Source organism: Orycteropus afer, unplaced genomic scaffold, assembly GCF_000298275.1.
Source record: "Orycteropus afer afer isolate SDZICR_OR568_19922 unplaced genomic scaffold, OryAfe1.0 scaffold00085, whole genome shotgun sequence".
In the NCBI taxonomy this organism is placed as follows: Eukaryota; Metazoa; Chordata; class Mammalia; order Tubulidentata; family Orycteropodidae; genus Orycteropus; species Orycteropus afer.
In genome coordinates this window covers 8,282,995-8,296,393 of record NW_006921672.1, presented here as the reverse complement: position 1 = coordinate 8,296,393, position 13,399 = coordinate 8,282,995, and the positions used below count along the sequence as shown (strand labels likewise).

General features: G+C 41.3%; 1 protein-coding gene across 1 annotated transcript in view; it reads left to right on the top strand.

The window, feature by feature from the left end:
* Positions 1-13,399, top strand: part of IKZF3 (IKAROS family zinc finger 3) — an 84,104-nt gene that overhangs the window by 20,067 nt on the left and 50,638 nt on the right. Inside the window, exons 4-5 of the mRNA XM_042781106.1 lie at positions 9,171-9,224; positions 10,902-11,003. Of these exons, the coding sequence (XP_042637040.1) occupies positions 9,171-9,224; positions 10,902-11,003 (156 nt within the window). The remainder of the gene's footprint in view (positions 1-9,170; positions 9,225-10,901; positions 11,004-13,399) is intronic.

The window sequence follows — 13,399 nt, the reverse complement described above, 5'->3', positions numbered from 1 at the left end:
GGATTGTGGGGCTGGCGCGGGATCGGGCAGTGTTTCGTTCTGCTGCGCATGGGGTCGCTATGAGTCGGAAACAACTCGACGGCACTTAACAACAACAACACCTGGTTTGATTTACTTCTTTTTTCCTGGTCCTAGGAGATTTAATGTCTATTTTAAATAAACTAGGCTTTTTCGTGATATCCCAAAAAGCGGTGAGTGTGACATTCCAGAACCTAGAGGTGCTATGGAACTTTATGCAGTGATGATGGAACGGTTCTTTCTCTCACTGCTCAATACCATCCGTACTCACTAGCTATATGTTCTGTTGAGATCTTGAACTGTGGCCAATGTGACTAAGAAACTGAATTTTAAATTTTAATTAAATTTAAGCTTCAATAGCCTTATGTGCCTAGTGGCTACTGTATTGGACAGCACAGATTTAGAGCAAGCTTCAGCAGACTTTCTCTGTAAAAGGCCAGAGGGTAAGTATTTTAGGCTTACTAAGTATTTTAGGCATACAGTCTCTGTCACAACTACTCCGTTCTGCCACTATAGCACAAAAGAGACATAGATAATACGTAAAGGAATGAGGTTGGCTGTGTTCTGATAAGAATTTATTTGTGGACACTGAAATGTGCATTTCATGTAATTTTCAATTTTCTTAAAATGATACTATTTTGATTTATTTTCCAATCATTTAAAAATGTGAATACCATTCTAGCTCACAGGCCATACAAAAACAGGTGGTTTGCCAAACTCTGATCTAGAGTGTTTACAGGGATCAACAATAAATAGGTAAAGATTCACTTATTCATTCAATAAATATTTATTGAGTGTCCATGATAAGTGGACGCTGTTTGGGGAGCTAAAGAGACAGTAAAAAAACAGAACGGACAACATCCCTGTTGTCATTAAGCTTACATTCTAGTGGGAGGAGACAAATGAAAAACAAACATATGTTCGGTGGTGATATTGTAAAGATTTTATGAAGAAAAATAAAGCAAAGAAAGAGGAAAAAGAGTGACAGTGGAGGATGCTATTTTATATAGGGTTGTTGTTGTTGTTATGTGCCATCGAGTCGACCCCGACTCATAGCGACCCCTCCTTGGGTTTCCTGAGGCGGTATCACTACAGAAGTAGGATTCCCCAACCTTCCTTCTGAGGAGTGGCTGGTGGGTTTGAACTGCCAGCCTTCTGGTTAGCAGTCAAGTGCCTTAGGCACTGTGCTATCAGAGCTCCTTTTATGTAGGGTAGTTAGGTAAAAGTAGCCACCTGAAGGAAGAGAGAAAGCAGATAAGCCAGGTGGCTGTCTGGGAGAAGGGATGTTCACGAGGCTGTGAGGAAGGAACATGCTTTACCTGGTCAAGTGTCCATAGAGAGGTAGAAAATGAACAACACTTACATTTTGACAGAAATTCATCCATTCCAGGATTCTTCCATAGTTTACACCAGAAGTGTATAAACACCAATATAGGAAACTATGTACTCATCAAAAACTAAACAGGGCTTTCTGGAACATTCTTTTGGAAACTGTTGTGTTGTTATGTGCCTTTGAGTCAGACCCGACTCATAGCGACCCCTCCTTGGGTTTCCGAGCCGTTATCACTACAGAAGTAGATTGCCCAATCTTCCTTCCAAGGAGTGGTTGGTGGGTTTGAACCTCCAGCCTTCTGGGTAGCAGTCAAATGCCTTAAGCACTACAATACCAGAGCTCCTTTTGGAAAGTATTTTAAAGCTGTGTTTAAAAAAAAAAAAAAAAAAGCACTGCTTTCAGTCTGAGGCAGTATTACTACGGAAGTAGATTGCCCAACCTGCCTTCTGAGGAGTGTCTGGTGGGTTTGAACCTCCAGCCTTCCGGTTAGCAGCCAAATGCCTTAGGCACTACTCCACCAGAGCTCCCTTACTACCAAAAAAAAAAGAAAATGAAAAAGACCCCATAGATGGTATCAAATGCAAACTTTTTTTTTTAATTGTATAGAAACTACAAAATGGTTAAAAACTGAAACATTTTTGCTACATTTAGAAATCCATAACAAGGTTCTTCTGGTCATTTGTTGAGAATTTTTCCGCCATCTTTGTCCCACTGCTTTTGAGTGGGTATCCTATTCTTATTAAGGGCTTAAGTCTGGGGGGAAAAATACTTAGAACTAAATATATAAAATAAATACTTGTGGTTTTTAAGCATTTTTAAGTACCTAAGAACATCCATGTAGCCTGGTTATAGAGTGTTTTAATGTTTCCTTTGAGTTACAAATGCTAAGGTAGTCAAAATCTCTCTTTTTTTTCTTGGAAGCTGTGTTAGTATTTCTGGTGTTATTTACAGTACACAGAGGCCACTTGAGAAAATGTTGTTGAGAGCTATTTAAATATTATTGACAGAAAGTTTAAAGGTTCAGGGAATCAGGACCTTTTGCCTTTAGGTCACCAAATCAAAAGCCATCTTGGTTTGTAATAACTAAAAGATGTTTCCACATGAAGGTTGCTCATGTGAAACCTTTGAGCTAGTTTTCTTTCTTTTCCTGTTGAGAATCCCTTTAGCGTGCAGTTAAAGTTTTATAGTTAGTGTTAATTTTTTTTTAATCAAACCTACAGAAAATTGCAATACAATAAAAAAAAAAGATCTTTTTTCCTCAGAGTAAGTTGCTGACATGATACCCCATCACCCTTGAATATTTTAGTGTGTTATTTCCTACCTTCCTCTGTACAACCACAATACAACCATCAAAATCAGGAAATTACATGGATGCATTACTATCTTTTAATCCTCAGAGCCCATTCATCTTTCTCCACTTGTTTCTGTAATGTCCCTTAAAGCAGGAAGATTCAGTTCAGAATCACACACTGCATTTAGTTGTTGTGCACCTTCACTTCTCTTCAGTCAGGAACAGTTCTCTAGTCTTTTGTGACCTTGATACTTTTAAGGATCATGGGCCAGTTACTGTCCCTCAATTAAAGTTTATTTCCTCATGATTAGATTCATGTTAGGCATATTTGGTAGGAATACCACAGAACTGATGTGTTCCTTTCATTATCAGGTGGCACATAATTTTCATTTGTCTCATTACTAATGATCACTTTGATCACTTGAAGTGGTGTCTACCAAAGCTCTCCACTGTATAGTTATTCTTTTCACCTTGTAATGCGGTACAGTGAATTAACATGACCCTTATAGCCATAGTCTTTGTGATTCCTGCACAGTGATTGGGCAAGACTATGTAAATAAGGTGCTTGTGGCCCCCCAAGGGTATATACAACTTGCTGCTAATGCAGATAAGGTGCGTGGGACCCTAATGAGGGGATAGGTCTGTTTTGCCATCCCACTAGACTTAAAGGGAGGAGCTCTGGTGGCATAGTGCCTAAGGCACTTGACTGCTAACCAGAAGGGCTGGCAGTTCAAACCCACCAGCCACTCTTCAGAAGAAGATTGGTAATCCACTTCTGTAGAGATACTGCTTCAGAAACCCAAGGAGGGGTCGCTGTGAGTCAAATCAACTCTACGGCAGTGAGTTTGGTTTTTGGTAGACTTAAAGGGAGACGTAGCAGAGGGTCGGGGAGAGGACTGTAACATGGAAGTCAGCAAGAGACTGTGATGTAGCAGTAGCAAGAGTGATAGTGGAGCCAGACAGCGGTGGAACCTGCTGACTCTCGTTGAATGTTTATTGCTGTTGTAGCATCACTGCTCTCAGGTACTCTCAGTGGACAAAGCTGGGATTATATGTATACCTCCTATGGGCATACACACGTTTATATCTGTATTTTACATCTATCTATATATGGATACTGTATGGTTTAAAATCAGGAAGGGAGTGCATCAGGGTTGTATCCTTTCCCCATACTTATTCAATCTATATGCTGAGCAAATAATCTGAGAAGCTGGACTATATGAAGAAAAACGTGGCATCAGGAATCATTAACAACCTGAGATACACAGACGATACAACTTTGCTTGCTGGAAGTGAGGATGACTTGAGGCACTTACTGATAAAGGTTGAAGAATACAGTCTGCAGCATGGATTACGTCTCAATATAAAGAAAACAAAAATCCTCACAACTGGACCAATGAGCAGCATCGCAATAAATGGAGAGAAGATTGAGGTTGTCAAAGAATTCACGTTGCTTGGTTCTACAATCGATGCCAATGGAAGCAGCAGTCAGGGCATTAGATGACGTGTAACATTGGAAAGGTCAACTGCAAAGGAACTGTTTTAAGTACTGAGGAGCAAGGATGTCTCCTTGAGGATTAAGGTATGCCTGACACAAGCCATGATATTTCCAATTGCATGGTATGCATGTGAGAGCTGGACAATGAATAAGGAAGACCGAAGAAGAGTTGATGCTTTTGAGTTGTGGTGCTGGCGAAGAATGCTGAAAGTACCGTGGACTGCTAAAAGAACTAACAGATCTGTCCTGGAGGAAGTGCACCCAAAATGCTCCTTGGAAGCGAGAATGGCCAGACTTTGTCTCACCTATTTTGGTCATGTTGTCAGAAAGGACCATTCCTTGGAGAAGGATGTCATGCTTGGTAGGGTGGAGGGTCGGTCGACGAAAGAGGGGGAGGCCTTCAACAAGATGGATTGACACAGTGGCTGCGATGATGGGCTCAAGTATAGCAGGGATCGTGGAGCTGGCGCGGGATCAGGCAGTGTTTCGTTCTGCTGTGCATGGGGTTGCTCTGAGTCGGAAACGACTCGACGGCACCTAACAACAACAACAACATATATGGTAAAAGCCATAAGTTCACGTCAGTACCTCTAATTCCAATACAATACCACAGCGTTTGTTTCCCTACTTGTAATTCCATTCTCTGACAGAGAAAGACTTGGTTATCCTTAATATGTTTACTTATTTCATCAATCCTCATTTATATAGCCAGTTGTCTGTTACCATTGTCATCTACCCCTTTGTGCAGATGCTTTCCTCACCTCATGTGGGTTCTGACATTCTCTACCAGGCCACCCTTAAATATGGACACCCTTCTTAATTGCTTGGACTTTAACACCCCCACGCAGGACTGCCCCTATATATGGATGTCCTCTCCACCCCACCCACGTTCTGACACTTTGTGCTGAAACACCCACATGCATAGGAGCACTCCATAGGGACCTTCATTGTCCCTGTCACCAACTCTACTTCTCCCATGTGAGTGTCCTTCTCACCCTGCTTAGGCTCTGAAACACCACACCAGGCTGCCCCCTGTGCATAGATGTCCTCACTATGCTGTGGCTCTTTCTCCCCGTGCTGGGTTGCTCCTTAGAATGGATGTACTCTTCATCTCTCTCAGACTCCAGCAGCCCATCCCCCTGCCTGAATGCCCTTCTTACCCTGACTGGGCTCTGACTTCCATGCTCATTCAGACTCGCCATCTCACCTAGCCATACTCTTCATGCTTCCTGGTCTCTAACATCGCACTCTGGGCTGCCCCCATTCCTTGCACAGACATTTATTTCACTTTTCCTGGGCTTTAACATGCCATGTTGGACTGCCCTTTTGCTTATTTTTAAACTATGTTTATTTTTCCTGTCTTTGTGCTTTACACTAACATCTGATGACTGACATGTTAAAATTTTTAAATTCGGATAGAATATAATACAGAAACTATAATTTTCAAACCAAAAGTGGAAGTTGACCTGATTACAGTATAACTTCAAAACCAAACTCACTGCCATCGAGTCAATTCTGACTCATAGCGACCCCCATTGGGTTTCTGGGGCAGTAAATCTTTACGGAAGTAGATTGCCCAGTCTTCCTTCCTCAGAGTGGCTGGTGGGAGGGTTTGAACCACCAGTCTTCTGGCTAGCAGTCAAATGCCTTAGGCACTATGCCGCCAGAGCTCCTACAGAAAGCAGTAACCACTTAAAAATTGATATATTAGATGGCATCAAAATTTAAAACTTCTGTTTTCAAAAAACAGTGTTAAGGAAATAAATAAGCAAACCACAGGACTGGGAGAGAATATTACCAAAACAAACACTGACAAGGGATTGGTAGTAGTAATAATATATGAAGAACTCCTACAAAATAATGAGACAAACCAGTTTTAAAAGTGAGCAGAAGACCTGGACACTTCACAAAGAAAAGTATCTTACTAAGCACCTGAGAAGATGGTCAGTATTATTAGTTCTTCACTGTTGTTGTTAGTTGCTGTCATGAGGATGCCAACTCATGGTGACTCATGTGTTACAGAGTGGAACTGCTCCATAGAGTTTTCTTGGTTGTAATCTTAACGGAAGTAGAGCTCCAGGCCTGTCTTCCGTCATAGCACTGGGTGGATTCTAACTACCAACCTTTAAGATGGCAATTGAGCACAAGCCATTTGTGCCACCTAGGGACCTTGGTTTTTCATAGAAATGCAAATCAAAACCAGAATGAGATACCAACACATTAACCAGAATGACTCTAATTAAAAAATCTGACACCACCAAATGTTGGCAAGGATGTGGAGCAACTAGAAGAATTCTCACATATTGTTGATAGCACAACCATTTTTGAAGTAGAACTGGCATTTTCTGTTAAAATTAAAAATGTATCTATTCTACAACCTGGCTGTTCCACACCTAGACTAGGTATTTACCTAAGAGATATGAAAGCATATGGTTGCAGAAAGGGTTGTACAAGACTGATTTCAATCCAGTGTAACCCCATTCTAATGAGACAAGCCTCAGACGAATCTCAGCTGAAGGATCTTCTATAAAGTGTCTGACCAGTATTCTGAAAAGCTATAGGGTCCTCAAAACAAGGGAAGTCTGAGCAACTGTCCCAGCCAAGAGGAGCCTAAGGAACTGTGGTGGTTATGTTGTGTGTCAACTTGGCTGGGCCTGGTTGAGTGGCTGGCCAGCTGGTGGTAGTATTCCCCATGATGAGACTGGCAATCAACTCCATGGTGGGATCTACCACAGGCAGCTGAGTAGCTGCCTTTAGGATGTGGTCTGCTTCCTGTTTATAAGGAGAAGCCTTGGGAATGGTCTCTAGCCTATGGCACGCTTGGGCCCTGGCATACGGAGGCAGAGCTGGACCCCAAGATCGAGGAGTTTTCACCCAGCCCCTAGAGCCTGGCACTTGAACTTGGACTTAAAGCCTCCAAATTGTAAGAATAAACTCCTGTTTGTTTAAGCCATCCCATTTGCGGTATATTCTTGTCAGAGCAGCACTAGGTAACCAGAACATAATTTGGTATTGAGAGAGTGGGGTGCTGCTCTTACAGATACCTAAAATGTGGAAACGGGTGGAGTGCATCCTTGACCCGAGATCCTGGCAGAAAGACCCCGGCATATGGCAGGACAGACGGCAGGACAGACGGCAAGAGACCGGCATGAGAGATGGCAGGAGCAGAGCCGAGAGAACTGGCATGAGACAGATAGCCTTATGAGCCCACGGAGGAGAAAGCTGGGTGCCATTGGGTAGACAGCTTCCTGGCGGAGTGGGTTGCCTTCGGGCGTTAATTGGTAGAAAAGATCGTCATAAAATGGAGTAGCAGGTTGGCCGGCCCACGGAGCAAGAAAGCCAAGTGTGTTTGGGGCAGAAAGATTTCTGACGGAGTGGGTTGCCCTTGGGCATTAATCGGCAGAAGCAGAGAGACCAAGGAAACGGAAGCAGAGCTGCCTCAGCCTTAATGGTAGGACCTTGGCCTTTGGGGGTGGAACAACCACAGGCCCCTAGGTTTCAAAGAGCCAGGCCTTCACCAACTTGGTTCTGGAGTGTGGGGCTGCTCGTTCATGTGAGCCAGTGGAATGGAGCCATAGCCGCTGCCCAAGAGTGAGGGGGCAGGGCTGCCATGCCCAAGAGGGAGAGGAACAGGGCCTGCCAGGCCAAGGGGGTGAGGTCGCCACTTAGGGGAACTAGGGGACTGGAGCCACCCAGTGAAGGAGACCTCTACAGATACCACCCATTGAAAATCTGTACAGGTGCCAAGTTGACAAGGGGTGGAATTGTGATGGTTATGTTTGTATGTCAATTTGACTAGGCCTGGTTGAGTGGCTGGGCAGCTGATGGTAGTTATTCCCCATGATGAGATTGGCAATCAACTCCATGGTGGGATCTACCACAGGCAGCTGAGTAGCTGCCTTTAGGATGTGCTCTGCTACCTGTGTATAAGGAGAAGCCTTGGGGGAATAGTCTCTAGCCTAAGGCTTGGACCCTGTATGTAGCCGTGTCGTTGCCCAGCAGCCTGCTATGCTCTGCCGACCTTGGGACTTACAATGGACTTAAGTCAGTGGCCTGCTGTGTGGTTTGGTAACATCAGAACTGTGCCTTTTGACTAGTCAACCTTGGGGCTTCTCAGCCTCAGCAGCTGTCTGAGTGAAGAAATGCCTCTAGCTCCAGTTGGCTGGGAGCAGGAGGCAGAGCTGGACCCCAAGGTTGAGGGGCTTTCACCCAGCCCCTAGAGCCTGGCACTTTGAACTTGGACTTAAAGCCTCCAAATTGTAAGAGAATAAACTCCTGTTTGTTAAAGCCAAAAAAAAAGAGGGGACGTATACTGATATCAGCAACTGATTTTGAAATGCATTGAAAAAGTAAGATGGATTAATGGATGGATGGAGTGATGAATAGGTGAATAACCGAAAAACCAAACTCACTGCTGTTGAGTTGGACCCGACTCATAGCGACCCCTCCTTGGGTTTCCAAGGCAGTATCACTACGGAAGTAGATTGCCCAACCTTCCTTCTGAGGAGTGGCTGGTGGGTTTAAACCGCCAGCCTTCTGGTTAGCAGTCAGATGCCTTAGACACTACATCACCAGGGCTCCTGAATAAGTGAATAGACATGTGATAAAGCAAAAATAGCAAAATACTGTAGAATCTAGTTGGTGGGTACATGGATATTCACTTTACAATTCTTTTAAATTTTTTTCTATATGTTTAAAAATGTTCATGATCAAATATTGGGGTTTGAAAAAAAATAAAGAAGACCTGAAATTCTCTTTAACAGGACCCACTTTTTTTCTCGTGGCTCTTGATATAAATAGATATCTGTGTTGTTTCTGTAGGCAGAAAGCTCTAACATTGCTACATAGATAATTCCTTTCATTCTCCTTGAGGTACTTGTAGGGAAGGTATAGACAGAGGAAGAGTAGTTTTGCTCTGAAGAGGAATTCTGCTAAGGTTTCTAAAATTGTATCCTTATTAAATTTGGGATGCTTAAATTGGAGGTAATTTACATCAAATAGCTAATATTTAGAACTCCTTTCTTTTTTAGATACACCACCAAATGTGGAACTGAAAAGTACTCAAGAGCAGTCTGTGTCTACAGGTAATGCCACGTCTTGGTTCTCCTGAAATATACCTTGACTAAATAATAGGAGAGTAAGAGGAATGTTCTTATTCTGATTACAGAGAAAATGCCATGGAAATGTGTTGAAGGGAAAAAAAAAATGTGGTTGTTCCTGCCTGATTCAAAAGTAACTCATCCATTTAGATCACATAAAATTCTTTGGCATTACAGAGCCAAACCAAACCCCACCTAATGACAATCATTGTTATTTAAAAAATGTTTTCAACATTGACTTGGATAAAGACAGTTTTGTTGAATAACATATTAGCTTGGATTTAAAAGACTTATATTTTTCACTGTAGAACTGTGGTCAGCAAACTTTTTCTGTAAATGGCCAAATAGTAAATATTTTAGACTTTCCAGCTCACATATGGTCTCTGTTACATATTATTCTTTGTATTTGTGTATGTGTGTGTGTCTTGAACAACAGCTCTTTATCATATCTCACAAGTTTATGCGTCAGCTGTATGCCCCTGCCAATCTGGCCAGGGTTGGTTTGGCTTCCTCGTGTATCTGTTGTCAGGTGGCAGGTCAGCAGGGACAACAGTGGTGTCCTGACCATGTGCTGTTATCATCCAGCAGGCCAGTCTAGGCATATTCACATGGTCGCAACAAATTTCCAAGAAAGAATTTGGAAACATGCCAGCCTCTTAAAACCAAGACTGAGAATTGGCACAGCATTTCTACTGTTGGTTAAAGCAAATCGCAAAGCCAGCCCAAATTCAAAGGGAAGGATTTTTAACAAGTTTGGAGCTCTGGTAGCATAGTGGCTAAGGCACTTGACTGCTAACCAGAGGGCTGCCTGTTCAAACCCACCAGCCACTCCTCGGAAGGAAGGTTGGGCAATCCTACTTCCGTAGTGATACTGCCTCGGAAACCCAAGGAGGGGTCGCTATGAGTCAGGGCTGACTCGACGGCACATAACAACAACAACAATAACAAGCTGTTTCCTTAAACGTGCTTCTATCATATCTGCTTTTTTCTCATGAACTCCAATAGCACTTTGTATTTCCCTTAATCCTTTCCCAAGTCTACCTTAATTAATTGTTGTGTACTTGTTTTACCTACATCTACAAGTTATAAGCTACTTGAGGACAAGATTATGACTTATTCTTATCTGAAGGTTTGTCACCATTTAGTAAATGTTTAGAGAAATAAAGGAACTTAGAGACCAGTATCTTTTCTGCAGAAACACATTTACAGTATGAATGCAAGGGGAAAGTAGGATTTGATATTTGGTATTCAGGCTTCCTTTTAGGAAACCATCTTTCCCAAATTGGGTTATGCCAATGTTTTCAAGCACAGTACTTTTCATCACTACACATTAGTACTTCTTTGTCATAAATAACAGTAGCATACTACTGAACATTGTGAGGAAAGTACCAAAGGAGTACGTTTCTATCCTCAAACATTTTCATTCAGGTAAAAGAAATATTCAAGGAAATCATGTCTACTAGAAAGGTGCATGAACCTGGGCATATTTCTAAACTTCTCAAGAGTTTTCATATAATATTCTACTTGGAATGCATGTGAAGTGTTATGCCTATCACTATGGGATTATGTGAAGCTGAAAATTGAATGGGGGTCTAATCAATAATCTGTTTATAAAAATCCTTGAAAGTTGACTGCAAGGTTCAAACTCTTTCTGTCTTTTAGAAGGCCCAGTGATTTTGAATGACTACAATTTAACCAAACCTCATGAAATAGAAAATGTGGACAGTGCAGAAGGCCCATCCAATGAAGATGAAGATACAGGAGGTAAGCTATAGTGCACAGACAAAACACCAGTAGTTATAGATAAGGTTAAAACTTAGTTAAAGAAGAAACCAGGAACACTTCAAGTAAATGGCATTGTGAATTTAGTTGAGAGTGATTCAGTTTGATTCATTTTACAAATGATTGTATTTAATAGTTAGTTACAAGACATTGGGAAATTTTTAAGGTACCTATTCAGTGTTCAAGCTTCTATTAACTTAATTTTTTTAAATAATGCTTGTTTTACTTTTTTCCCATTATAAAAGTAAAACAATACATGTTCATTATAAGAAGTTTGGAAAGTCCACTTAAGTAGTAAAAAAAAGAAAAACACATCTCTATCTTACCATCCAAAGATAGTTTCTATTTACATTATGGAATATTTACTTCTAGGCTTTTTTATGAAGTCATACATAATTTTGAGCTCTGGTGGAGTAGTGCCTAAGGCATTTGACTGCTAACCAGAAGGCTGGCAGTTCAAACCCACCAACCACTCCTCGGAAGGAAGATTGGGCAATCTACTTCCATAGAGATACCACCTTGGAAACCCAAGTAGGGGCCTCTATGAGTCGAATCGACTCTATGGCAGTGAGTTATTTAAATCTTTATATTGAGAAATTCAACACTCCTGTCTTATGAATGTCACTTACATTTCATCTTAAAGGTTACTTCTTCAGGGAGGCTTTCCCTGACCACCCAGTCACTGTGTTTTAACACCATACTTTTTTTTAATTCTCTGCATGGCATTTATTATGAATAATTTTAGACCGAGTTTGTGTTATCTCTCCCTCCACCCTTCATGAGTCAGGATCTTGGTCTGTCTTTTTCACTGCTAAGTGTTTGCAGCACCTAGAATAATGTGTGGCCCCTTGTCAGTATCTAATAAATGTGTGTTGAGTGAATAATTAAATGAAAGCCCTAGGTTAATTATATGTATGTGTATATGAGTTTCTTTTTTTGTTCTTCTTAAGGTGAAATTCACATAATATAAAATTAACCATTTTAAAGTGATCAGTTCAGTGGCATTTAGTGCATTCACAGTGTTTTGCAGCTACCACCTTTGTCTAGTTCCAAACATTTTTCGTCACTCCAGAAGGAAACCTCACACTCATTAAGCATTTGTTCTCCATTCTCCCATCCCCACTGCCACTGGCAACCAGCAGTCAACTCTCTATCTCAGTGGATTCACTTATTCTGGATAGATCATACAAATGGATATTTTTTATCTGGCTTCTTTCATTTGGTATAATATTTTCAAGGTTCATCCAAGTTGTAGCATGTATTAGTACTTCATTTTTTGTGGCCCAATGATATTCCATTATATGAATTTACCACCATTTGTTTATCCAGTCATTTGTAGTTGAACATTTGAGTTGTTTCCATCTTTTGACTATTGTGAACAGTGCTGTATGTGTCTCTTAAAGGAAGAGTGGAAACAGTTTATCAGGATCTTTTTCTCTTGCCGTAAATTTCTTAAGGGGCATTTCAAAAGGTCAAGAAATAGAGTTCTGTGTCTAAAATTTCAGAGATTCAAATCACAGCTTCAACTAACATTCCAGCTCTGCCGAGCTATACATTAATTTTTGCCAGTACTTAACCACAGAGGCTTAAAAATGCTGCCTGGCACAGGATGTGGTCATTTGTGCTGAGGAAAGGCATATGATGTTCTGCCAGTTTCATGCAACTTCTTGAAGGTGACATCCATGGAGTTGCACTCAAACTGAGGCAAATGGTACCTGAGTCATTGTCCTACAGTCTTCTGAGTTAAGGTTACACAGTTCTGGTTGATCGTCCCTGTACAACTTTTGATCTGAGAATTTATAATTTATGTTAGAATCTGCTCTGGATTCAGAAGTACCCTATGATGTTTATGTTTTCAGATTGTTGTGGGGAGGGGAGCAGACTAAGCACCCAGACAATAACAAAAACCCAAATCATTTTCACTCATCAATGGGATTTTAAAACAAATATTGTAAAAACCCAAGGTAGTGCAACATTTAGGAATCCATGCAATAAATTGCAGACTTTGAACCATTCTGTCCGTGCATTTTGACCCTGCTCTGGAAATGTTACCCAAGAAAGGAGGGAGATTCCATTTCTGTGGTCCATTCACTTTAGTTCATCTTTGCTTATTATAGCTGCCTATGCCATTTCTGTCACCTCACCTCCAACTAGATGTCATTGGGTTAATGGAACATGTGTGTATGGAAATTATTTTTCCCAGCTGCTGGGAAACTGGGAGTTTCATGCAATTCTTGGTAGAGACTAGAAGGTGAGATCAATCATTCTAAATAATTTGGGAAAGAGAGAAGAAACGGTTCTTTCTTCTAAGACTCACTTAGAAAGCAATGAGTAGGCTAATTTTGATGTTGTAACATTAATCCATTATTTAAAATGAT